The 27,529-nt window shown below is 43.8% G+C and overlaps 2 protein-coding genes across 4 annotated transcripts; one reads left to right on the top strand and one right to left on the bottom strand.

Annotated features, from left to right (window-relative positions):
* Positions 1-1,100: 1,100 nt before the first annotated feature.
* mkrn2os.1 (MKRN2 opposite strand, tandem duplicate 1) lies at positions 1,101-4,269 on the bottom strand. 3 transcript variants are annotated; one of them, XM_021610842.3, is made up of 5 exons: positions 4,180-4,269; positions 3,788-4,087; positions 3,595-3,641; positions 3,326-3,497; positions 1,101-1,900 (listed from the first exon to the last, which is right to left on the bottom strand). In XM_021610842.3, exons 2-5 carry the CDS (start codon positions 4,012-4,014, stop codon positions 1,693-1,695), a joined length of 654 nt encoding a protein of 217 aa, XP_021466517.2. In that variant the 5' UTR covers positions 4,015-4,087; positions 4,180-4,269; the 3' UTR covers positions 1,101-1,692. The 3 variants fall into 3 exon arrangements, with proteins under 3 accessions (XP_021466517.2, XP_021466516.2, XP_090098300.1); XM_021610841.3 differs by having other exon boundaries at positions 3,788-4,042; positions 4,180-4,260; XM_090242174.1 differs by having other exon boundaries at positions 3,788-4,260.
* LOC110528705 (makorin, ring finger protein, 2) lies at positions 4,242-27,529 on the top strand. The gene is made up of 8 exons (XM_021610838.3): positions 4,242-4,376; positions 4,892-5,020; positions 5,520-5,713; positions 12,170-12,507; positions 12,784-12,998; positions 14,340-14,450; positions 26,308-26,452; positions 26,531-27,529. Exons 1-8 carry the CDS (start codon positions 4,351-4,353, stop codon positions 26,684-26,686), a joined length of 1,314 nt encoding a protein of 437 aa, XP_021466513.3. The 5' UTR covers positions 4,242-4,350; the 3' UTR covers positions 26,687-27,529.

Genomic DNA, 27,529 nt, shown 5'->3' with positions numbered 1-27,529 from the left:
TCTAGGTAGTTCAATGTAAAGTCTCAGTAGTTCACTGTAAAGGGTCAGTCCTATACTGTCTAGGTAGTTCACTGTGAAGGGTCAGTCCTATACTGTCTAGGTAGTTCATTGTAAAGGGTCAGTCCTATACTGTCTAGGTAGTTCAATGTAAAGGGTCAGTCCTATACTGTCTAGGTGGTTCATTGTAAAGGGTCAGTCCTATACTGTCTAGGTAGTTCAATGTGAAGGGTCAGTCCTATACTGTCTAGGTAGTTCACTGTAAAGGGTCAGTCCTATGTTGTCTAGGTAGTTCAATGTAAAGTCTCAGTAGTTCAATGTAAAGTCTCAGTCCTATACTGTCTAGGTGGTTCACTGTAAAGGGTCAGTCCTATACTGTCTAGGTAGTTCAATGTAAAGGGTCAGTCCTATACTGTCTAGGTGGTTCAATGTAAAGGGTCAGTCCTATGCTGTCTAGGTAGTTCAATGTAAAGTCTCAGTCCTATACTGTCTAGGTGGTTCACTGTAAAGGGTCAGTCCTATACTGTCTAGGTAGTTCAATGTAAAGGGTCAGTCCTATACTGTCTAGGTGGTTCAATGTAAAGGGTCAGTCCTATACTGTCTAGGTAGTTCATTGTAAAGGGTCAGTCCTATACTGTCTAGGTAGTTCAATGTAAAGGGTCAGTCCTATACTGTCTAGGTGGTTCAATGTAAAGGGTCAGTCCTTTACTGTCTAGGTGGTTCAATGTAAAGGGTCAGTCCTATACTGTCTAGGTGGTTCATTGTAAAGGGTCAGTCCTATACTGTCTAGGTAGTTCAATGTAAAGGGTCTATGTAATGTAAAAATATCTGAACATTATGAAGTGAATATGAACACACGCATTCTCAATTACATGCCTGCTTACACATACGGACTTACACACACACCTGATCTCACTCTATTGTCAAGAACTGTTTTATAATTTAGTGTTTGTTTTTTATGTATTTGTTTACAGCAAGCAGGGGGACGATAGAGAAGGAATAAATTTGTACTGTAGTGAAGCCGTCTCCAGAGTAATGCAAGGTCTCTTTCATGATCATGTGAAACGTCAATTGCTATGGAAATGCTGGGATGTGATTTTCAATTATGTTAAAGGTAATTATTTATTTAACCAGGTAGGCAAGTTGAGAACAAGTTCTCATTTACAATTGCGACCTGGCCAAGATAAAGCAAAGCAGTTCGACACAGAGTTACACATGGAGTAAAACAAACATACAGTCAATAATACAGTAGAAACAAGTCTATATACGATGTGAGATAAGGGAGGTAAAGGCAAAAAAAGGCCATGGTGGCAAAGTAAATACAATATAGCAAGTAAAACACTGGAATGGTAGATTTGCAGTGGAATAATGTTATGGTGATACAATTATGAATATTAAGGCTGTAGACACTCAAACATGCAAATTGGCAATTATTTATTTTACTCTTATACAGACATCATACACACTCATCAACCTACTCAGATTTGCTACACACATCTTCTCAATTTTCTAACATAATGGCATCGGCTTTTTAAATGTTTTATTAAAAGCATCAGGATTTATCTGTGCTAACCAGCAACTAAGCATTAACAATTTCATTGAAGTTCACTTTATTGTCCAATTGTATACAAGAGCCAACGGAAGGTCCTTCAGCTTTATCCCAAAACCTCTGAAAATTACACTAATACAAGCATCTTATAAATCAGCTACGTAGAAACCATGCTGATGGATCTCTTGGTAGACTGTGATGTATTTGGAGGCAGTCTTAACGTGGGGCAGGACATGTTGCTGTGTGAAGTCATCCCTAGTGACTGACTCTCTGCCCTCTGCTCTCCTCAGCTGGTTCAGGAAGGACAGGGCAAAGCCATAGCAACACGAGCCAAACTCCCTCTCCTCTTCAAACCTGAAGCAAATACAGTGACCTTCAGTGACATGTGTTGTTGTTTTGGCTCTGTACTCCACTTTGGATTTGAAATTATACAATGACTGACGTTAAAGGGCAGACTGTCAGCTTTAATTTGAGGGTATTTTCATCTGTATTGGATGAACCGTTTCAAAATTACAGCCCTTTTGTACATACAGTAGTGCCCCCATTGTAGGGCCCAAAATGTATTGGGACAAATTCACTTATGTGTATTAAAAACGTTTAGTATTTGGTTCTAAATTATGATTATGAATAATCCTGCATTAATTGTGAATTATAATGAGTGAGAAAGTTAGACACACATATTATACCCCCCCAAAATGCTAACCACCTCTGTTACTGTAATGGTGAGAGGTTAGCACGTCTTGGGGGTATGATATAAAATGCTAACCACCTCTGTTATTGTAATGGTGATTGGGGATCATACTGTTCCCACCTGGTTTGTGGGATATTGTTTTGTGTGCGTATATGTTGCACCACGGCTTTCACGTTCGTTGTTTGTTTTTGAAGTTTCACTTTAATAAAAGATGTGGAACTCAACTCACGCTGCACCTTGGTCCGTCCTATATGGCGATTGTGACAAAATGCTAACAACCTCTTACTGTAATGGTGAGAGGTTAGCATGTCTTGGGCGTATGATATAAAATGCTAACCACCTCTCTTACTGTAATGGTGAGAGGTTAGCATGTCTTGGGCGTATGATATAAAATGCTAACCACCTCTGTTATTGTAATGGTGAGAGGTTAGCATGTCTTGGGGCTATAATATTTGTGCGTCTAACTTATCATTATTCACGATTGATTATCTGTAATCATGGTAGCATTCACATGAATAAGTGTAGAAGTGTTTAGAAACATTCAATTCTTATTTACAATTAAAGTGACTCCAAAATGACAATACGATATTTTGCATTAATTTATTTTGGGCACAATAAACAGCAAATGCATCCAACTAATGTGTAGAGTCACAGGCTTCATGTAGTCACTGTGGTATGAATAGGGGACCAAATACTTAACCTTTTACTACTTTAATACACAAGTGTCCCAATACTTTTTCCTTCCCTAAAATGGGGGGGGGGGGGGACAACTATGTACAAAAACCTGCAATTTCTAAACGGTTCAGGGAGGGGGGGATTTCTAAACGGTTCACCCGATATGGATAAATACCCTCAAATTATTTGTATCGGTTCAGAGTACAGAGCCAAAACAAACAAAAAAATTGTCACAGTACCAATACTTTTGGAGATTAGTCTGTCAAACAAAATAATCATGTTGAAATTGTTGTTATTATAAACTATACAACCCCTTTATATTAAAGGTATTCTTTATGTGGGGTTTATAAAGTGGAAGCACCATCTTATCTATTAGGTTTTAAGAATGAACTATTTCCATTTGTAATATTCACCTGTGTCGTGACCAGGTGGGGAGGAGGGAGAACTGTTCCAGTTCACTGTCCCACAGCGTCCCAGCTAGGCTGCCCCTGCTAGTCCCGGGGGCCACCAGCGGCACACAGAGGCACTGCTCCCAGCCCTGTTCCTCTCTCTGGACTCCTGAGGAGGTGTAGCTGTACACCACACCTTGAACACAGACATCAGCTCTAGTTACCTAGTCCAGTCTAACACCCAAACTGGCTGTTTTGATATTCAAACTGCAAGCAAACTATTCTGAAGGCACCTTGTGAGTTAGTAACTCCAACATGCAGCTCCGAGTCCTGCCATTCACTGTGACAAACACCATGACAGGTCCGGTCAGGAAGACACATGAAAGTTGAAAATACAAATTTAAAATGATTTACCTTTTAACATTCAATGTTGCAAAAAAAAACATTTGTTGACAATATGAGAATACAGTAAAGATTTGGTTTTACCTAAGAAAAGCAGGTCCCAGTGAGGATCCAATGAGGAAGGCACACCGGACCTTGTGTCCATTACTAAATGGACATGGAACTTTAACAGGTGCCTCGAGGAGGCTGAATCTCATCTGCTCCTGACAGATTGGGCATTTTCGCCCTGTGTTCTCTGTTTGGAGCCTATTTTTGTCAAAACTATAGATTTTTCTTCCACAATGGTTAAACTTCAAGACAGTGCAGTCCATTGGAAGGTTCAACCGGGAAATGCATGAGCTAGGGGATTAAAAACACTGGTGTTTTTAAGGGTTACAAACGTTGCTAAAAAAAAGGAAACAATTACAACGCGTTAAAAAGTCATTTTTAAGAATAACTGTTTATTTATTCTTAAAGATAATCGTTTTTCAACATACCTGTCGTATGCTCGAGAAACTCATACCTGGCTGCTGACCTGTCATGAACCTTCCCCTCGGAACCTTTCGTTCATCGAATCTGGGTGTTTTATAGGCGGGAGTTTTTGCTTGCACTCAAACGTGACAACGGGAACATCAATACCGTTGCACCAATGTTATTGAGCATAAAAAATGAACACGAAGCAAGTCACCTGCAGGTAGAACTTGTCCCGTGTTTACTGTTTTTATTGTTGCTTGAGTGTGTTTCTTGAGTGTGTGTCTTGCTTCGAGCTGTTTCAGTTCTTTGATTTGGCAAATGTTAGCTTCTTAGCTAGCTAAAGTTAGCTGGGATGCCGCTAACGATTCTGGTACGAAATATTTGTGAAAACATGCTGCAGTGTGTTGTGCAAAGTGAACATTTCCATGAATCACGCGATTGGTGCTATTGCTTGCTAGTTAGCATTATAAAGTGCAGCTACCGGTAGTTAGCTATGTTAGCTGCTAGTTAGCCAGGCTAGCGTGTATGAATTACACCTACCAGCAAGATGCTGATGATGTCAGACCGTTTCTGTTGCTAACCAGTAGCCTCCAATCACTCCAATGTATGAACCTAATCAGAATCTATCCCCGAACACCAGGCCTCAATACGTAGCAGGCAGTAGATATCATAGCTAACCTCATGATCATAGCTAACCATAAGCTAATTATATCGGTTTCTTGTGTTGCTATGCAGGTATTTTCTCCATGGAGTCTGCCGAGAGGGGAATAGGTGCATGTTCTCTCATGATTTGACCACCAGTAAACCTTCAACCATCTGTAAGTTCTACCAGAGAGGTGTGTGTGCCTACGGAGACCGCTGCAGGTAAGATCCAACTGACTGACCACACCGATGGGCTGGAATGTAGGCTACAAATCACATTTTAATTGTCAAATGGTTTATAAAATAGGCCAACTGTGACATTATTACTTACAGGCCCTTCCCAACAACGCAGAGAAAGCAAATAGAAAAGTAATAACACATAATAAATTCCCAAAGAAAACGTGGCTATATACACGAGGTAATTGAGGTAGATATGTACATATAATTAGGAATAAAATGACTAGGTAACAGCTAGATAATAAACAGTAGCAGCAGCGTAGGTGTTCAAAGTTCATTGGTCGCGTACACAGATTATCATATGTGAACGCAGGTGCCGTGAAATGCTCATGATGCTTACAGTGCAGTAAGTAACTAACAGTACAATACCAATATACAACATAATCCCCAATCTACAGTCACTGTTTGCGTTTTATGCACATAGCCCAACCATTGTGTTCAATATCTGTTATTATGATGGAGTGTGACTCTCTCTGTGTTGTAGGTATGACCACATCAAGCCGGCTGGTGGTGGTGGTGGAGGGGGGAGAGGTGTGCCCATGGACCTCCCTAACAGAAACCCCATCACTGCTGGGGCCTTCATTCCCCCTGGTGTTGCTGTCCCGGGACATCCAGGCAACTCTGCACCCCCACCCAGGCACAATGGAGGGAAGAAACCCCTGGTGCTGAGAGATAGAGGTACAGTACTGAACACTGTATGCTGGAAAAGCTCGGGTTTGTTATTTTAACTAAAACATCTTTGTTAACCTCTTCATCCTACCCCCTCCGAGTGTAGCTTTAATTCAATACCCTGCATGTGTATTTTAATGAACGTTTGAGTTTTAACGAGTACATTTAGCGTAGCGCATTTGCATTTCCAGGTGCCTAGTTGAGACGTCTGTGTCTCAAGAAGGATCAAGAAGTTAAACAAATACCAAACTTGTTTTTGCATGGATTCCGCAACGCTGTTAGCTTTTAACATCTAGAACCGCTATTGTCCTGGAATCCCGCTTAACTGACAAGTTAAATTCAGCTTGAAAGAGCCACAAAGCTCCTAACGTTAGCCATCAAGCTAACAAAGTTAGCCCCAGATGAGTTTTCCAATGAAGCCCTCTTTGTCTGGAGAAGTAAATGAACGGTTCCAGCGCTGTAGGAGCTGTATTTACTACGATCTGTTTTGGGACAAACTGGATCACTCAAGAGTTCCAATACGACAACTGTTTGCTTGCCGAGAATTATAGGCTTGAGGTGGCTTCCTTAATCACGCAGGTCGCCAGCTTACGTAAGAAACTGGGGAAAACGCAGAGTGAAATGTTTACCGTTTCTACGCCGGTGACTGGACGGCGTTTGCGCTTGTTGGATGCATCTCCGCTGGGGTTGCAAAATTCCAGGAACTTTCAATAAATTACATGGTTTTCCCAAAATCCTGTTTGGAGGATTCCAGAAATCAGGAAGGAATAAGCAAGTGTTGCCCGGAGTTCCCACATCTGATAGTGGAGTCAAAGGAGCACAGCCAGAGGAACATGGCAATCAACAATGGTCGCATGTCACGAGCCGTGGAAGCCGAATACAGCGGCCTCTCGCAAAGCAGTCTACACTCCCAACAAGAGGCCTGGAGCGGATGCAAACAACGAATAGTTAAACCGTCCTGGAGCCTGATCTTCCTGCACCTTCCACGCTGAGGTTACCTGTGTCTGCGGCTGCTGTGCCTACTCATACACCTACCCCTAAGATTTCGAAGTTGACGTCGGCAACCTTCTGTCCCTACTCTGGATTGAGCGGGCTTCTCCATCTGTCGGAGGCCTGCACCATCCTTTGAAGCGTGGGAGTTGGCGGATATCCTCGCCAGCCGTGATTTTGTGCAGCTCCATGTTAAGAAATGACTATTCCTGTTGCAAAAACAATGTCCTATCCCGGAGCTTGAGTAAATTACATTACTGAGCTGCTCCTGAATGTACTACGCCAGGACATGTGGGTTTTAAAAACATTATGAAGGGCAGCTTTGAACTTATGAAACAGGATTTTTGATTGACTCTGCTAGACACTAATAAAATACCTATCATATCTGGTCCTGTGCCCTCTCTGAATCGTGGCATTGAATGCTTTAGCAAGATTATTTATCTTCACAACTGGCTACGTGATTATTGCAGCTCAATGGGTGTTACTTTTGTTGACAATTTTGATACCTTTTGGAAACAAAACAGGTTTTATAAGGAGAATGGGATCCATCCAAATCATGCAGGATCCTGGATCCTTTCACAGCCTAATAGGCTGCGTTGAGACAATGACTTATCAATGACCCAAGCCCAGCTCAGTTAATCCCTACCATTGTGTTGCTGAGTCATCATAATGCTTTAGCGAATATACATTATACCAGGGGCATTGGTAGACACAATGTAAGTAACCTAATTTATTATATCCCTCTGAAACTCACTTAGACAATACCTTTGATGATACAGTGGTAGCAATACATGGTTATAACATTTACAGAAAAGACAGAAATGCCAGTGGTGGAGGTGTTGCTGTTTATATTCAGAACCACATTCCTGTAAAGCTTAGAGAGGATCTCATGTTTAATACTGTTGAAGTAATATGGCTACAGGTTCATCTGCCTCACCTAAAGCCCATTCTGGTGGGAAGCTGCTACAGACCACCAAGTGCTAACAGTCAGTATCTGGATAAGATGTGAAATGCTTGATAATGTATGTGATATCAACAGAGAAGTATATTATCTGGGTGATTTAAATATTGACTGGCTTTCATCAAGCTGCCCACTCAAGAAGAAGCTTCAAACTGTAACCAGTGCCAGTAACCTGGTTCATGTTATCAGTCAACCTACCAAGGTAGTTACAAACAGCACAGGAATTAAATCATCAACATGTATTGGTCACACCTTTACTAATGCTGCAGAAATGTGCTTGAAAGCAGTATCAAGAGCTATAGGATGTAGTGATCACAATATAGCAGCCATATCTAGGAAAACCAAAGGCTGGGCCTAATATAGTGTTTAAGAGGTCATACAATACGTTTTTGTAGTGATTCCTATGTTGATGTCAAGAATATTTGTTGATCCGTTGTGTGTAATGAGAAGCAAACAGACTCTGCACTTATGAAGTTGCTAATTCCAGTTACTAATAAGCATGTACCCATTAAGGAAATGACTGTAAAAACTGTTAAATCCCCGTGGATTGATGAGGAATTGAAACATTTTATGGTTGATTGGGGTGAGACAAAAAGGAATGGCAAATAAGTCTGACTGCACAACCGAATGGCAAATGTACTGCAAATCGAGAAATCATCTGAATTAAAAGAAGTACACTATAAAACAAAGGAGGCGGCAGGTGGTTAGAGCGTTGGGCCAGTAACCGAAAGGTTGCCAAATCGAATCCCCGAGCTGACAAGGTAAAAATCTGCTGTTCTGCCCCTGAACAAGGCAGTTAACCCACTGTTCCTAGGCCGTCATTGTAAATAAGAATTTGTTCTTAACTGACTTGCCTAGTTAAATTAAGGTTAAATAGGTGCACAGTGTTTCCTCCGACACATTGGTGCGGCTGGCTTCCGGATTGGATGTGCGCTGTGTTAAGAAGCAGTACGGCTGGTTGGGTTGTGTATCGGAGGACGCATGACATTCAGCCTTCGTCTCTCCCGAGCCCGTACGGGAGTTGTAGCAATGAGACAAGATAGTAGCTACTACAACAATTGGATACCATGAAATTGGGGAGAAAAAGGGGTAAAAAAAAAAAATATAAGGTTAAATGACATTTCTGTGAAGAAAGGCCAACTCGGCTCAATCGTTAATTTAATCAGATGGCTCATTCATCACAAAACTGACTGATATTGCCAATTACTTTAATTATTTTTTAAATTGGCAAACAGCCATGACATGCCAGCAACAAACTCTGACATTCAAGTATATCGGACCAAATTATGGAAGACAAGAATTTGAATTTCGTAAAGTCAGTGTGGAAGAGGTGAAAAATTGTCTATCAACAATGTCAAGCCACTGGGGTCTGACAACTTGGATGGAAAATTACTGCGGATAATAGTGGATCATATTGCCACTCCCATTTGCCACATCTTCAATTTAAGCCTACTAGAAAGTATGTGTCCTCAGGTCTGGAGGGAAGCTAAAGTCATTCCACTACCTAAGAATAGTAAAGCCCCCTTTACTGGCTCAAATAGCTGACCAACCAGCCTGTTACCAACCCTTAGTAAACTTTTAGATTTTTTTTTGTTGACCAAATACAATGCTATTTTACAGTAAACAAATTGACAAGACTTTCAGCACGGGGAAAGACATTCAAGCACTTACACAAATGACTGATGATCGGCTGAGGAGAAATTGATGATAAGATTGGGGGCTGTTTTTTTAGACATCAGTCAAAAGTTTGGACACCTACTTATTCAAGGGTTTTTCTTGATTTTTACTATTTTCTACATTGTAGAATAATAGTGAAGACATCAACTATGAAATAACACAACGAATCATGTATTAACCAAATCAAAATATTTTTGATTAGCCACCCTTTGCCTTGATGACAGCTTTGCATTCTCTCAACTAGCTTCAAGAGGAGTGCTTTTCCAACAGTCTTGAAGGAGTTCCCACATATAATGATCACTTGTTGGCTGCTTTTCCTTCGCTCTGTGGTCCAACTCATCCCAAACCATCTCAATTGGGTTGAGGTCAGGTCATCTGATGCAGCACTCCATCACTCTCCTTCTTGGTCAAATAGCCCTTACACAGCCTGGAGGTGTGTTGGGTCATTGTCCTGTTGAAAAACATGATAGTGGGACTAAGCGCCCACCAGATGGGATGGCGTTTTGCTGTAGAATGCTGTGGTAGCCATGCTGGTTAAGTGTGCCTTGAATTCTAAATACATCACAGTGTCACCAGCAAAGCACGATCGCACCACCACCACCTCCATGCTTCACGGTGGGAACTACTAATGCGGAGATCATCTATTCACCAACTCTGCTTCTCACAAAGACGCAGCGGTTGGAACCAAAAATAAAAAATTTGGACTCATCAGACAGATTTCCACTGGTCTAATGTCCATTGCTTGTGTTTGTTGGCCCAAGCAAGTCTCTTCTTATTGGTGTTCTTTAGTCGTGGTTTCTTTGCAGTAATTCGACCATGAAGTCCTGATTCACGCAGTCTCTTCTGAACAGTTGGGGTTAGGGATGCTAAGATGTCTGTTACTTGAACTCTGAATAATTTATTTGGGCTGCAATCTGAGGTGCAGTTAACTCAAATGAATTTCTCCTCTGCAGCAGAGGGAACTCTGGGTCTTCCTTTCCTGTGGTGGTCCTCATGAGAGCCAGTTTTATCTTAGCGGTTTATACGACTGCACTTGAATAAACTTTCAAAGTTCTTGACAGACCTTCATGTTTTTAAGTAATGATGGACTGTCGTTTCTCTTTGCTTATTTGATCTGTTCTTGCCATAATATGGACGGTCTTTTACCCAATAAGGCTATCTTCTTTATTCCACCCCTACCTTGTCACAACACAACTGATTGGCTCAAACGCATTAAGAAGGAAAGAAATTCCACAAATTAACTTTTAACAAGGCACACCTGTTCATTGAAATGCTTTCCAGGTGACTACCTCATGAAGCTGGTTGAGAGAATGCCAGGAGTGTGCAAAGCTGTCATCAAGGCAAAGGGTGGCTATTTTACTACATGATTCCTTAAGTTTTATTTCATAGTTTAGATGTCTTCACTATTATTCTACAATGTATAAAATAGTAAAAATAAAGAAAAACCCTTGAATGAGTAGGTGTGTCAACTTTTGACTGGAACTGTATGTGTAATGGCTTTATTGTGGATAGAGTTACCTGTCTAACAAACCACAGGTGTTTTTGAATGGAAGCCTCCAACATAATTCAGGTAGAATCAGAAATCCCCCAGGGCAGCTGTCTAGGCCCCCCACTTTTTTCAGTCTTTACTAATGACAAGCCACTGGCTTTGATTTAAGGCCTATGTGTCTATGTGTGCGGATGACTCAACACTATAGATATCAGCTACTACAGCGACTGAAATTACTGCAATACTTAACAAAGAGCAGCAGTGTCAGAGTGGGTAGCTAGGCATAAGTTGGTCCTAAATTTTCAAACCAAAAGCATTGTATTTGGGACAAATCATTCACTAAATCCTAAACCTCAACTAAATTTTGTTATAAATCATGTGGAAATTGAGCAAGTTGAGGTGACTAAACTGCTTGGAGTAACTCTGGATTGTAAACCGTCATGGTCAAAACATATTGATACAACAGTAGCTAAGATGGGGAGAAGTCTGTCCATAATAAAGCCCAGCTCTACCTTAACAGCACTATCAACAAGGCAGGTCGTACAGGCCCTAGTTTTGTCCCACCTTGACTATTTTTCAGTTGTGTGGTCAGGTGCCACAAAGAGGATCTTAAGAAAATTGCAATTGTCTCAGAACAGGGCAGCACGACTGGCCCTTGGATGTACACAGAGAGCTAACATTAATAATATGCATGTCAATCTCTCCTGGCTCAAAGTGGAGGAGAGATTGACGTCATCACTACTTGTATTTATGAAAGGTTTTGAAATGTTGAAAGCACCGAGCTGTCTGTTTTAAATGACTAGCACACAGCTCAGACACCCATGCATACCCCACAAGACATGTCATCACAGTCCCTAAGTCCAGAACAGACTATGGGAGGTGCACAGTGCTACATAGAGCCATAACGACATGGAACTCTATTCCACATCAAGTAACTGATGCAATCAGTAAAATTAGATTTAAAAAACAGATTATGGAACAGCGGGGACTGTGAAGCAACAAACAGACACATGCATACACACATGTACACATGGATTTTGTCTTTTTAGATATGTGGTAGTGGAGTAGGGGCCTGAGGGCATGCACTTAGTGCTGTGAAATCTGTTATACAGTTTTAAAAACATTACAATACATTCATAACTGCTTTACTTTTCCTGGGGTCTGGCAAAATTAACTGATGCCTTGGCAGCAGCTAATGGGGATCCATAATAAATACAACACCCTGGTGCTTAGAGATAAAGCTACGGTATGTAGTTTAGTTTGCCACTGGGAGGTCAATGTAATGCAGCCAGCAGTATAATCCAGAGGTCTGTTCCCTTCAACTGTATCCTGTGTGTGTGTGTTCCAGCCCAGGGCTGTGACAGCAGAATGATGCCTTATGGTGGAGATGGCCCAGAGGTAACCGAGGCGGAGTGTTGGGCGGAATACCATGAAAACGGCGCCCATGCCAAACCTCATTCCTACCTGGACGCCATCAGGACCAGTCTGGAGTGTTCTGCCACGGCCAGCCCCTACCCACTCCCTGTCTCTGTCCCCTGCCTCCAGCAACAGCTCTGTCCCTCTGCTGCTGCAGGACAGTGTCACTACGGAAACACCTGTCCCTATCTCCATGGTGACCTGTGTGACATTTGCAGCCTGCAGGTGCTCCACCCACACGACGCTGAGCAGAGGAGAGCTCACGAGAAGGTAGGACCCATACTTTAACCCTAACCCCCACATGACCCTGAGCAGAGGAGAGCTCAGGAAGCCAATTTACTCTGTACCCACTAACACTAACTACACTGGTAGGAGTGAAACTGTGTCATACAAACAACAAGAATAGGTCGTTTTGGATATCAAGTGATCAACAGAAGATCGAAAACATACGATTACATAATTCAATGTGGTGATGGTGATTTATAAATGAAATAGCATGGATATGGATCAAGTCTGGATTCATTCCATGTGATGGCTGTCCCTCAGATGTGTATGTTGGTGTTTGAGGCGGACATGGAGAAGGCGTTTGCAGCGCAGCACAGCCAGGACAAGGTGTGTTCTATCTGTATGGAGGTGGTTTATGAGAAAGCTGCTGCCTCAGAGAGACGCTTCGGGATCCTCTCTTCCTGCTGCCACACATACTGCCTCTCCTGCATCCGCCAGTGGCGCTGCGCCAAGCAGTTTGAGAACAAGATCATCAAGTGAGTTGATATCTACTATTCTATACTCCCGAAGCAGTTTTAAAACAAGATCATCAAGTGAGTTGATAACAGCTATACACACCAAGCAGTTTGAAAACAAGTATGAGTTGATAGCTACTACACTCACCAAGCAGTTTGAAAACAAGTATGAGTTGATAGCTACTACACTCACCAAGCAGTTTGAAAACAAGTATGAGTTGGTAGCTACTATACTCACCAAGCAGTTTGAAAACAAGAGTGAGTTTTACTATACACACCAAGCATCAAGGGAGCTGATAACTACAATACTATACACACCAAGCAGTTTAAAAACAAGCTTCATCAAGGGAGTTCATAACTGTTAGAGGAATTTAATTCCTATATGTTCATTAACCAATTCAATTGTAACAAAGCAAAACACTTTGTCCGTTTCTAAGAATTTGTAAGGTTCTTATTTGCATAAAATAGACAAAGATCAGTCTCAAAATTAATCAGTAGCGTTTATTCCCGAGAGCTCTGGTCATAATACCATGTACATTGGTTTATATACCTCACATTTCGTCATAAATGTCCCTCCTCCTCTCAGATACAATGGTCATATAGTTCAAGCCTTCTCACATTGTCTGCCACCTGTTAAACAATCTACTACAAGCCCAAGGTCTCTCCCCTCCCTGGGTGGGGACAGAATGTCCTGTAAGGAACACAGTATTCCAGCCGGTCTGACGATAGCTCCATTCGTTTCGAACAAGGAACAGAAAGTCCTTGTTCTAATTCTTGACTAAAACTACAAACCTTATATTCAGTATTATGATTAAAATAAGATTCATACATTTATACAGTAACAGAGTAGTATTCTTTTTAGTTATAATTCTAAGCTAAATGTATACATCATTTAGTCATTATTCATAAACATCCCATAAATAACTGATATACTATACACACCAAGCAGTATGAAAACATGATCATCAATAATATACTATACTGTGCCAAGCAATTTGAAAACAAGATCATCAAGTAAGTACATCGTCTACGTTTCTGGATCTAGACCCAAATTCATATGCGGTACTGAGTAGTTCTGATTTAGGATCAAGTCCATGTAATATTATGATCTTAGATCAGCACTCCTACTCTTGAGATTTTTTAAATGAATATGTGCCCTGATCTTGTTTCATCTGTTACCATGGCTATCAGGGTGCTTCTATAAGCACATGTGTAGCTTCCACTGTTATTACTGTGTTTAGAAACTCAGATGATCAGGTGATACTGACAACTTGAGGGAGTTGCAGATAGGTTGAGCAACATGATGCCACTGTGATGTGAAGCAGAATGACTGGCCATAATATACCGTCTGCCTCTCTCCAGGTCGTGTCCAGAGTGCAGAGTGGTGTCTGAGTTTGTCATCCCCAGTGTGTACTGGGTGGAGGACCAGGATGAGAAGAACAGACTGATAGAGAACTTCAAGTCTGGAGTCAGGTATGTATATACACAGTACCAGTTAAACGTTTGGACACACCTACTCATTCCAGGGTTTTATTTGTACTATATTGTAAAATAATAGTGATGACATAACACATGGCATCATGTAGTAACCAAAAATATTCATGCTTTTATGACAGCATTGCCTCAACCAGCTTCATGAGGTAGTCACCTGGAATGCATTTCAATTAACAGGTGTGTCTTAATTTGTAGAATTTCTTCCCTTAATGTGTTTCAGCCAATCAGTTGTGTTGTGACAAGGTAGGGGTGGTATACAGAAGATGGTCTTTTACCAAATAGGGCTAAGTCCATATTATGGCAAGAACAGCTCAAATAAGCAAAGAGAAACGACAGTCCGTCAATACGGAAGATTCCAAGAAACTCACTGAGAGAAAGCAAAGCTGTCATCAAGGGTGCCTACTTTGAAGAATCTCAAATATTTGTTTTATACTTTTTTGGTTATTACATGATCCATATGTGTTTTGATGTCTTCACTATTATTCTACAATGTAGAAAATATAAAGAAACCTTTGAATGAGAGTAGGTGTTCTAAAACATTTGACTGGTGCTGTGTATGTATGTGTATATACACAACATGCAACCATTTCAAAGACTTTACTGAGTTACAGTTCATATAAGGAAATCGGTCATTTGTAATGAATTCACTAGGCCCTAATCTATGTATTTCACATGACTGGGAATATAGATATGCATCTGTTGGTCAGATACCTTACAACAACAAAAAAGGTAGGGGCATGTATCAGAAAACCAGTCAGTATCTGGTGTGACCATTTGCCTCATGCAGCGCAAAATCTTCTCAGAGTTGATCAGGCTGTTGATTGTGGAATGTTGTCCCACTCCTCTTCAATGGCTGTGCGAAGTTTCTGGCTATTGGTGGAAACTGGAATACACTGTCGTACACGTCAATCCAGAACATCCTCAATAGGTGACATCTCTGAGTATGCAGGCCGTGGAAGAATGTATCTTCCAGGAATTGTGTACAGATCCTTGCGACATGGGGTTGTACATTATTATGCTGAAACATGAGGTGATGGAAGCGAGACAATTGGCCTCAGAATCTCCTCACGGTATCTCTGTGCATTCAAATTGCCATTGATAAAAATGGAATTTTGTTTGTTGTCCATAGCTTATGCCTGCCCATACCATAACCCCCCCACCATGGGGCACTCTGTTCACATCAGTAAACCACTCGTCCACATGACGCCATCTGCCCGGTACAGTAAAACCGGGATTCATTTGTAAAGAACACACTTCTCCAGCGTGCCGGTGACCATCAAAGGTGAGCATTTGCCCACTGAAACGGGTTACTACGCCGAACTGCAGTCAGGTCAAGACCCTGGTGAGGACGATGAGCAGTCGGATGAGCTTCCCTGAGACGGTTTCTAACAGTTTCATCAGCTGTCTGGGTGGCTCCCCTCAGACCATCCTGCATGTGAAGAAGCGAGGCGTACTGACAAATTCTCTAAAACAACGTTGGAGGTAGCTTATGGTAGAGAAATTAACATTCAATGCTCTGTTGGACATTCCTGCAGTCAGCATGCCAATTGCACGCTCCCTCAAAACATCTATGGCATTGTTGTGACAAAACGGCACATTTTAGTGGCCTTTTGTTGTCCCCAGCACAAGGTGCACCTGAATCAGCTTCTTGATATGCTGCACCTGTCAGGTAGATGGATTATATTGGCAAAGGAGAAATGCTCACTAACAGGGATATAAACAAATTTGTGCACATTTTAGAGAAAAAGGTTTTGTGCGTATGGAACATTTGATAATTTATTTAACCAGGTAGGCCAGTTGAGAACAAGTTCTCATTTGCAACTGCGACCTGGCCAAGATAAAGCAAAGCAGTGCGACAAAAACAACAGAGTTACACCTGCATTGCTTGCTGTTTGGTGTTTTAGGCTTGGTTTCTGTACAGCACTTTGATATATTAGCTGATGTAAGAAGGGCTATATAAATATATTTGATTTGAATAAACATTCAGTCAATAATACAGTAGAAAAAAGAAAAGTGTCTATATACAGTGAGTGCAAATGAGGTAAGATAAGGGTGTTAACTCAATAAATAGGCCATGGTGGCAAAGTAATTACAATATAGCAATTAAACCCTGGAATGGTGAATGTGCAAGTAGAGATACTGGGGTGCAAAGGAGCAAGATAAATAAATGCATACAATATGGGGATGAGGTAGTTGGATGGGCTGTTTACAGATGGGCTATGTACGGGTGCAGTGATCTGTGAGCTGCTCTGACAGCTGATGCTTAAAGCTAGTGAGGAAGATATGAGTCTCCAGCTTCAGTGATTTTTGCAGTTCGTTCCAGCCATTGGCAGCAGAGAACTGGAATGAAAGGCGGCCAAAGGAGGAATTTGCTTTGGGGGTGACCAGTGAGATATACCTGCTGGAGCGCGTGCTACGAGTGGGTGCTGCTATGGTGACCAGTGAGCTGAGATAAGGTGGGGCTTTACCTTGCAGAGACTTGTAGATGACCTGCAGCCAGTGGGTTTGGCGACGAGTATGAAGGGAGGGCCAGCCAACGAGGGCGTACAGGTCGCAGTGGTAGGTAGTATATGGGGCTTTGGTGACAAAACGGATGGCACTATGATCGACTGCATCCAATTAGTTTAGTAGAGTGTTGGAGGCTATTTTATAAATGACATCGCCGAAGTCGAGGATCAGTAGGATGATCAGTTTTACGAGGGTAAGTTTGGCAGCATGAGTGAAGGATGCGAAATAGGAAGCCGATTCTAGATTTAATTTTGGATTAGAGATGCTTAATGTGAGTCTACAGTCTAACCAGACACCTAGGTATTTGTAGTTATCCACGTATTCTAAGTCGTGGCCGTCCAAAATAGTGATGCTGGACGGGAGGGCAGTTGCAGGCAATGATCGGTTGAAGAGCATGCATTTAGTTTTACTTGCATTTAAGAGCAGTTGGAGGCCACGGAACGAGAGTTGTATGGCATTGAAGCTCGTCTGGAGGTTAGTTAACACAGTGTCCAAAGAAGGGCCAGAAGTACACAGAATGGTGTCGTCTGCGTAGAGGTGGATCAGAGAATCACCAGCAGCAAGAGCGACATCATTGATGTATACAGAGAAGAGAGTCTGCCCGAGAATTGAACCCTGTGACACCCCCATAGAGACTGCCAGTGGTCCGGTCAAACAGGCCCTTCGATTCGACACACTGAACTCAGAGAAGTCGTTGCCAGGTAAGTTTACAATAGGCTCATTCATCCCCCTCTTCTCCCCTGTAACCAGGTCGTTGCTGCAAATGAGAATGCGTTCTCAGTCAACTGACCTGGTAAAATAACAGATAAATAAATAAAAAATAAAGTTGGGGAACCAGGCAAGGCAATCATTTGAGAAACCAATGCTGTTGAGTCTGCCAATAAGAATCTGGTGATTGACAGAGTCGAAAGCCTTGGCCAGGTTGATGAATATGGGTGCACAGTCTCTTATCGATGGCGATTAGGATATGATTTAGGACCTTGAGCGTGGCTGAGGTGCACCCATGATCAGCTCTGAAACCAGACTGCATCGCGGAGAAGGTACGGTGGGATTCGAAACTGTCGGTAATCTGTTTAACTTGGCTTTCAAAGACCTTAGAAAGGCAGGTAGGATAGATATAGGTCTAGAAGGTCTCCCCCTTTGAAGATGGGGATGACCGCAGCAGCTTTCCAATCTTTGGGAATCTCAGATGATACGAAAGAGAGGTTGAACAGGCTAGTGATAGGGGTTGCAACAATTTCAGCAGATAATTCTAGAAGAGAGGGTCCAGATTGTCTAGCCCGGCTGATTTGTAGTGGTCCAGATTTTGCAGGTCTTTCAGAACATCTATCTGGATTTGGGTGAAGGAGAAATGGGGAAGGCTTGGGCAAGTTGCTGTGGGGAGTGCAGGGTTGTTGACTGGGGTAGCCAGGTGGAAAGCATGGCCAGCCGTAGAAAAATGCTTATTGAAATTCTCGGTGGTGACAGTGTTTCCTATCCTCAGTGCAGTGGGCAGCTGGGAGGAGGTGCTCTTATTCTCCATGGACTTTATTGTCACATAACTTTTTGGAGATTGTACTACAGGATGCAAATTTCTGCTTGAAAGCTAGCCTTAGCTTTCCTAACTTCCCTGAAAAGTTGCATATCACTGGGGCTATTCGATGCTAATGCAGAATGCCACAGGATATTTTTGTGCTAGTCAATGGCAGTCAGGTCTGGAGAGAACCAAGGGCTATATCTGTTCCTGGTTCTACATTTTTTGAAAAGGGCATGCTTATTTAAGATGGTGAGGAAGGCATTTTTAAAGAATGACCAGGTCATATCCTTCCAGGATACCCGGGCCAGGTCTATTAGAAAGGCCTGCTCGCTGAAGTGTTTTAGGGTGCGTTTGACAGTGATGAGGGGTGGTCGTTTGACCGCGGACCCATTACGGATGCAGGTAATGATCGCTGATATCTTGGTTGAAGACAGCAGAGGTGTATTTGGAGGGCCAGTTGGTTAAGATATCTATGAGGGTGCCCATGTTTACAGATTTGGGGATGTACCTGGTGGGTTCATTGATAATTTGTGTGAGATTGATCATCAAGCTTAGATTGTAGGATGGCCGGGGTGTTAAGCATGTTCCAGTTTAGGTCACCTAGCAGCACGAGCTTTGAAGATCGATGGGGGGGCGATCAGTTCACATATGGTGTCCAGGGCACAGCTGGGAGCAGAGGGTGGTTTATAGCAAGCGGCAACGCTGAGTTGCATCGTGTCAAGAAGCCGTGCAGTTTGGTATGGGTCGTGTTCCGCATGGTTCTCGACCTTCGCCTCTCCCGAGTCCATACTGGAGTTGCAGCAATGAGACAAGACTAACTACCAACTTTGGGGAAGCTCTTTCCTGTTTCAGCATGACAATGCCCTCATGCACAAAGCGTGATCCATACAGAAATGGTTTATCGATCAGTGTGGAAGAACTTGACTGGCCTGCACAGAGCCATGACCTCAACTCCATCGAACACCTTGGGATGAATTGGAACCCTGACTGCGAGCCTGGCCTTATCATCAAACAAGTGCCCGACCTCACTAATGCTCTTGTGGCTGAATGGAAGAAAGTCCCTGCAGCAATGTTCCAACATCTAGTGGAAAGCCTTCCCAGAGGAGTGGAGGCTGTTATAGCAGCAAAGGGGGAAAACAACTCCATATTAATGCCCATGATTTTGGAATGAGATGTTTGATGAGCAGGTGTCCATATACTCTTGGCCATGTAATTCACACTCAACAATAGTCCACCACCCAAAGGACATCCAGCCAACTTGACAACTTAAATCCGTTTTACCACATTTCTACCAGCATGTCACATGTGCAACCAGAGGGAAAAAACTCTAGACCACCTTTACTCCACACACAGAGATGCATACAAAGCTCTCCATTTGGCAAATCTGACCATAATTCTAACCCCTGATTCCTGCTTACAAGCGAAACCTAAAGCAGGAAGTACCAGTGACTCGCTCAATACAGAAGTGGTCAGATGAAGCGGATGCTACATTACAGGACTGTTTTTCTAGCACAGACTGGAATATGTTCCGAGATTCATCCAATGTCATTGAGGAGTATACCACCTCAGTCATCGGCTTCATCAAGTGCATCAATGACGTCGTCCCCAAAGTGACCATACGTACATATCCTAACCAGAAGCTATGGATTACAGGCAACATCTGCATCGAGCTAAAAGCTAGAGCTGCCACTTTCAAGGAGCGGGACACTAATCCGGACGCTTATAAGAAATCCCGCTACGCCCTCAGACGAACCATCAAACAGGCAAAGCGTCAATACAGGACCAAGATTGAATCCTACTCTGATGGTCGTCGGATGTGGCAGGGCTTGAAAACTCTCAGACTACAAAGGGAAACACAGCCGCGAGCTGCCCAGTGACGCAAGCCTACCAGACGAGCTAAATGCCTTTTTATGCTCGCTTCGAAGCAAGCAACACTAAAGCATGCATGAGAGCACCAGCTAGTTCCGGACGAGTGTGTGATAACACTATTGGTAGCCGATGTGAGCAATATCTTTAAACAGGGCAACATTCACAAAGCCGTGGGGAAAGACTGATTGACCAGGATGTGTACTCAAAGCATGTGCAGACCAACTGGCAAGTGTCTTCACTAACATTTTCAACCTCTCCCTGACCGAGTCTGTAATACCTATGCGTTTCAAGCAGACCACTATAGTCCCTGTGCCCAAGGAAGCAAAGGTAACCTGCCTAAATGATTACCACCCTGTAGCATTCACATCGGTAGCGATGAAGTGGTTTGAAAGGCTGGTCATGTCTCACATCAACAGTATAAACCCTGATACCCTACACCCACTCCAATTCGCATACCGCCCCAACAGATCCAATCGAACTCCACACTGCCCTTTCCCACCTGGACAAAAGCAACTCCTATTTGAGGATGCTGTTCATTGACTACAGCTTAGCGTTCAACACTATAGTGCCCACAAAGCTCATCACTAAGCTAAGGACCCTGGGACTAAACAGCTCGCTCTAGAACTGGATCCTGGACTATCCTGACTGGCTGCCCCCAGGTGGTAAGGGTAGGCAACAACACGCCTGCCACGCTGATCCTCAACACGGGGGCCCCTCAGGACTCCAACACCATCATTAAGTTTGCTGACGACACAACAGTGGTAGTTCACCGACAACACGCCTGTTCACCGACAACAATGAAACAGCCTATAGGGAGGTGGTCAGAGAACTGACAGCGTGGTGCCAGGACAACAACCTCTCCCTCAACCTGACCAAGACAAAGGAGCTGATCGTGGACTACAGGAAAAGGTGGACCGAACAGGCCCCCAATAACATCAACGGGGCTGTAGTGGAGCGGGTCGAGAGTTAAGTTCCTTGGTGTTCACATCCCCAATGATCTATCATGGTCCAAACACCAAGACCGTCTTGAAGAGGGCACGACAAAACCTATTCCCACTCAGGAGTTTGAAAAGGTTTGGCATGGGTCCCCAGATCCTCAAAAGTTCTACAGCTGCACCATCGAGAGCATCCTGACCGGTTGCATCACCGCCTGGTATGGCAACTGCTCGGCATCTTACGGTAAGGCACTACAGAGGGTAGTGCGTACGGCCCAGTACATCACTGGGGCCAAGCTTCCTGCTGTCCAGGACCTATGTAATAGGTGGTGTCAGAGGAAAGGCCATAAATTGTCAGACTCTAGTCACGTCATAGACGGTTTTCTCCACAACTGGAGCGCCAAGTCTAGGACAAAAAGGCTCATTAACAGCTTCTATCCCCAAGCCATAATACTGCTGAATAATTAATCAAATGGCCACCGGACTATTTACATTGTCACCCCCCCCCCCCCCCTCCATTTGTTTTGTACACTGCTGCTGCATGCTGTTTATTATCTATGCATAGTCACCCCTACCTACATGTACAAAGTAAATATTTTTACTTTAGTATATTTGGTAAATATTTCCTTAACTCACCTTGAACAACACTGTTGATTAAGGTCTTGTTACGGTAAGGTCTACACTTGTTGTATTCGGTGCATGTGGAAAAATAAAGTTTGATTTGATACTTACCATACTATATACAGTGTATTCAGACCCCTTCCTTTTCCCACATTTGATTTGTATTTCCCTCGTCAATCTACACACACCCCATAATGACAAAGTGAAAACTGTTTTAGACCTTTCTGCACATTTTTGTATCAATAAAAAAGCTCAGGTCCAATTGGTTTCCATTGATCATCCAACAACTTGATTGGAGACCACCTGTGGTAAATTCATTTGATTGGGCATAAATTGGAAAGGCAAAAACCAAGCAGTGAGGTCGAAGGAATTGTCTGTAGAGCTCCGAAACAGGATTGTGTAGAGGCACAGATCTGGGTACCAAAACATTTCTGCAGCATTGAAGGTCCCCAAGAGCACAGTGGCTTCCGTCATTCTTAAATGGAATAATTGATGTAATGTCCTTAAAACAAGTCAAAATGAGGCTCAGTAGTGTGTTTTTGGCCTCCACGTGCCTGTATGACCTCACTACAACGCCTGGGCATGCTCCTGATGAGGTGGCGGATGGTCTCCTGAGGGATCTCCTCCCAGACCTGGACTAAAGCATCCGCCAACTCCTGGACAGTTCCTGGTGGATGGAGCGAGACATGATGTCCCAGATGTGCTCAATTGGATTCAGGTCTGGGGAACGGGCGGGCCAGTCCATAGCATCAATGCCTTCCTCTTGCAGGAACTGCTGACACACTCCAGCCACATGAGGTCTAGCATTGTCTTGCATTAGGAGGAACTCAGGGCGAACCGCACCAGCATATAGGTCTCACAAGGGGTCTGAGGATCTCATCTCGGTACCTAATGGCAGTCAGGCTACCTCTGGCGATCACATGGAGGGCTGTGCGGCCCCCCAAAGAAATGCCACCCCACACTATGACTGACCCACCGCCAAACCGGTCATGCTGGAGGATGTTGCAGGTAGCAGAACGTTCTCCACGGCGTCTCCAGACTGTCACGTCTGTCACGTGCTCAGTGTGAACCTGCTTTCATCTGTGTAGAGCACAGGGCGCCAGTGGCGAATTTGCCAATCTTTGTGTTCTCTGGCAAATGCCAAACGTCCTGCACGGTGTTGGGCTGTAAGCACAACCCCCACCTGTGGACGTCAGGCCCTCATACCACCCTCATGGAGTCTGACCGTTTCTGACCGTTTGAGCAGACACATGCACATTTGTGGCCTGCTGGAGGTCATTTTGCAGGGCTCTGGCAGTGGTCCTCCTTGCACAAAGGCGGAGGTAGCGGTCCTGCTGCTGGGTTGTTGCCCTCCTACGGCCTCCTCCACGTCTCCTGATGTACAGGCCTGTCTCCTGGTAGCGCCTACATGCTCTGGATACTACGCTGACACACAGCAAACCTTCTTGTCACAGCTCGCATTGATGTCCCATCCTGGATGAGCTGCACTACCTGAGCCACTTGTGTGGGTTGTAGACTCCGTCTCATGCTACCACTAGAGTGAAAGCACCGCCAGCATTCAAAAGTGACCAAAACATCAGCCAGGAAGCATAGGAACTGAGAAGTGGTCTGTGGTCACCACCTGCAGAACCACTCCTTTATTGGGGGTGTCTTGCTAATTGCCTATACTTACCACCTGTTGTCTATACCATTTGCACAACAGCATGTGAAATGTATTGTCAATCAGTGTTGCTTCCTAAGTGGACAGTTTGATTTCACAGAAGTGTGATTGACTTGGAGTTACATTGTTGTTTAAGTGTTCCCTTTATTTTTTTGAGCAGTGTATTAAGTAGCATTGTTTAAAGTGGCTAGTGATATATTTTACATACATTTCCATTATTAAAGTGGCTGGAGTTGAGTCAGTGTGTTGGCAGCAGCCACTCAATGTTAGTGGTACTGACCTCTCCTTCTGGATGATAGGGGTGTTAACCAGCAGTGGCTCGAGTGGTTGTTGTCCTTGATGATCTTTATGGCCTTCCTGTGACATCGGGTGGTGTAGGTGTCCTGGAGGGCAGGTAGTTTGTCCCCGGTGATGCGTTGTGCAGACCTCACTACCCTCTGGAGAGCCTTACGGTTGTGGGCGGAGCGGTTGCCGTACCAGGCGGTGATACAGCCCCAGGATGCTCTCGATTGTGCATCTGTAGAGGTTTGAGTGCTTTGGGTGACAAGCTGAATTTCTTCAGCCTCCTGAGGTTGAAGAGGCGCTGCTGCGCCTTCTTCACGATGTTGTCTGTGTGGGTGGACCAATTCAGTTTGTCCGTGATGTGTACGCCGAGGAACTTAACTTACTATCCTCTCCACTACTGTCCCATCGATGTGGATAGGGGTATGCTCCCTCTGCTGTTTCCTGAAGTCCACAATCATCTCCTTAGTTTTGTTGACGTTGAGTGTGAGGTTATTTTCCTGACACCACACTCCGAGGGCCCTCACCTCCTCCCTGTAGGCCGTCTCGTCGTTGTTGGTAATCAAGCCTACCACTGTAGTGTCGTCCGCAAACTTGATGATTGAGTTGGAGGCGTGCATGGCCACACAGTCGTGGGTGAACAGGGAGTACAGGAGAGGGCTCAGAACGCACACCCTTGTGGGGCCCCAGTGTTGAGGATCAGCGGGGTGGAGCTGTTGTTACCTACCCTCACCACCTGGGGGCGGCCCGTCAGGAAGTCCAGTACCCAGTTGCACAGGGCGGGGTCGAGACCCAGGGTCTCGAGCTTGATGACGAGTTTGGAGGGTACTATGGCGTTAAATGCTGAACTGTAGTCGATGAACAGCATTCTCACATAGGTATTCCTCTTGTCCAGATGGGTTAGGGCAGTGTGCAGTGTGGTTGAGATTGCATCGTCTGTGGACCTATTTGGGCGTTAAGCAAATTGGAGTGGGTCTAGGGTGTCAGGTAGGGTGGAGGTGATATGGTCCTTGACTAGTCTCTCAAAGCACTTCATGATGACGGAAGTGAGTGCTACGGGGCGGTAGTCGTTTCGCTCAGTTACCTTAGCTTTCTTGGGAACAGGGACAATGCTCTTGAAGCATGTGGGAACAGCAGACTGGGATAAGGAATTATTGAATATGTCCGTAAACACACCAGCCAGCTGGTCTGCGCATGCTCTGAGGATGCGGCTGGGGATGCCGTCTGGGCCTGCAGCCTTGCGAGGATTAACACGTTTACATGTTTTCCTCACGTCTGCTGCAGTGAAGGAGAGTCCGCAGGTTTTGGTTGCAGAATGCGGGCAAAAAATATATATTTAGTCTGTCTGGGAGCAAGACATCCTGGTCCGTGACGGGGCTGGTTTTCTTTTTTTAATCCGTGATTGACTGTAGACCCTGCCACATACCTCTTGTGTCTGAGCCTTTGAATTGTGACTCTACTTTGTCTCTATACTGACGCTTAGCTACTACTACTACAGGATGCTACTACTGCTACTACAGGCTGCTGCTGCTACTTCAGGCTACTACTACTTGAGGCTGCTACTAGTACAGGCTACTACTATAGGCTGCTGCTGCTACCACAGGCTACTACTGGCAACTACTACTCTAGGCTGCTACTAGTACAGGCTACTACTATAGGCTGCTGCTGCTACCACAGGCTACTACAGGCTACTACTACTCTAGGCTGCTACTAGTACAGGCTACTACTACAGGCTGCTAATGCTACTACAAGCTACTACTACTCTAGGCTGCTACGAGTACAGGCTACTTCTACTTCTCTAGGCTGCTACTACTACTACTACAGGCTGCTACTACTACTCTTGGCTGCTACAGGCTGCGCATACTACTACTTCTCTAGGCTGCTACTAGTACAGGCTACTACTCTAGGATACTAACTACTACAGTCTACTACTACTACAGGATACTACTACTCTAGGACACTTACTACATTATATTACTACTACAGGATACTACTACTCTAGGATACTAACTACTGCAGTCTACTACTACTACTACAGGATACTACTGCTCTAGGATACTAACTACTACAGGATACTACTACTCTAGGATACTAACTACTACAGTCTACTACTATTCTAGGATACTAACTACTACTGTCTACTACTACTACAGGATACTACTACTCTAGGACACTTACTACATTCTATTACTACTACAGGCATCTCCAGGCTGCTACTGCTACTACTGGCTACTACTTTGCAATGCAATATTTCAACCACAAGAAACTGTGTGTACGCATGGTCTAAAGTTTGCGGGAGGATAAGCGGATTCATGTCAAGTTCAGTTTTTATAAATGCCAACCCATGCATGTTTTGTGCGTAAGCAATGTTTTATAAATTAGGCCCCATGTCCCTAACCCTGCCAAGTGTCCTAGTTCCAACACCTATCCTGTTTTCTCTTGCAGTAAGAAGCCGTGTAAATACTTTGACCAGGGCCGGGGAACCTGTCCGTTTGGAGGGAAGTGTTTCTACATGCATGCTTACCCTGACGGAACGCGGGCCGAGCCGGACAAACCCCGCAAGCAGCTGGGCTCTGAGGGGAACGTGAGGGTACGGTGCTACTGCCAATACCTGCTACAATATAATACTTAACTAGCATCATGGTAACAGATCTTCTGTGTGTTGTAGTTCCTGAACTCTGTGCGTCTGTGGGACTTCATTGAGGATCGTGAGCAGCGCAGCGTTGCCCAGCCGCAAGACGAGGTCAGCGAACTGAGAGAACTCTTCATGCAGATGTCTGGTCCAGGAAGGGAGGAGAGCAGCGGGGTGTCTGCCCAGCCCTGAGCCCTCAACCTGGGGCCCAAACTACCCGTTACCCAGTCCAGCACTCTGACCAACGGCTCAAACTGCAAACATACAACACTGGAGAATAACGTGTACTCACTAATAAGCCTTTCATGTTGATGGTTTGAGGCTTTTTTAAATTATATTTTTTAATCATGGTACATGTGTGTGTTAAGTAGTAAATCTATACATAGAGCTGTAATGGTTCTGATATGCTTTAGATGGTCATATAGATCAGCCTTTCAGCCAGGCGACATGATAGTGGTGTTACAGGAAGGTTACATGAGAAACATCTAATTAATGCACACAAGTCTGTTTGACTCAATTTCATGAAATTTTGGCGTGTTAATTTAGACCGTTACATTTCTGTTGTCCAGGTAGCTAGTTCCTCATAGAAGAACTGTTTAGTGTTGATGGATTCTTACAGAGGTTTAGCAACTTTATCGGTATAAAATAATAATGGTGACCTTATCCCACATCTGTAGTAAGAGAATAAAGCAGACATCTACTGTTGAAATTGCCTGGGGTGACGAACCTATAGCAGGGAGTCTGTCTGGTGTCTAGATATTATGCTACAGTGTTTCATGTATATTCTATGGTAAATCATTCATTACTATGTTGGCTTCTAATGTATTTATCCAATAGGAGTCCATTCATTGAATAAATCAAATGTTTGACAGCGCTGTAGTGTTTTATAACCTATGGGTTAATGAATGGAATAACTTGGATAAGGGCTGACATAGAACTTCACAACCATGGTGTGTGTTCTGTTTCAGTTCATTCAGTCTATATATTTGGCTTTGTTTATTCATTGTATTTTAATAAAATCATCTTTCAGGTTTA

Source organism: Oncorhynchus mykiss, chromosome 7 (assembly GCF_057628025.1).
Source record: "Oncorhynchus mykiss isolate SJ-2025 chromosome 7, ASM5762802v1, whole genome shotgun sequence".
NCBI classification, from domain to species: domain Eukaryota; kingdom Metazoa; phylum Chordata; class Actinopteri; order Salmoniformes; family Salmonidae; genus Oncorhynchus; species Oncorhynchus mykiss.
Note: the sequence above shows the minus strand (reverse complement) of the source record. Positions and strands in the feature narration are given on the sequence as shown.

Coding starts and splice junctions, on each gene's coding strand:
- LOC110528705 (XM_021610838.3), top strand. CDS start 4,351: ATGAACACGAAGCAAGTCACCTGCAG. Junction 4,377..4,891: donor ACGAAGCAAGTCACCTGCAG/GTAGAACTTGTC, acceptor GTTGCTATGCAG/GTATTTTCTCCATGGAGTCT. Junction 5,021..5,519: donor GCCTACGGAGACCGCTGCAG/GTAAGATCCAAC, acceptor TCTGTGTTGTAG/GTATGACCACATCAAGCCGG.
- mkrn2os.1 (XM_021610842.3), bottom strand. CDS start 4,014: ATGGACTGCACTGTCTTGAAGTTTAACCATTGTGGAAGAAAAATCTAT. Junction 3,498..3,594: donor TGGAGTTACTAACTCACAAG/GTGCCTTCAGAA, acceptor TCTGTGTTCAAG/GTGTGGTGTACAGCTACACC. Junction 1,901..3,325: donor CCCACCTGGTCACGACACAG/GTGAATATTACA, acceptor TATTTGCTTCAG/GTTTGAAGAGGAGAGGGAGT.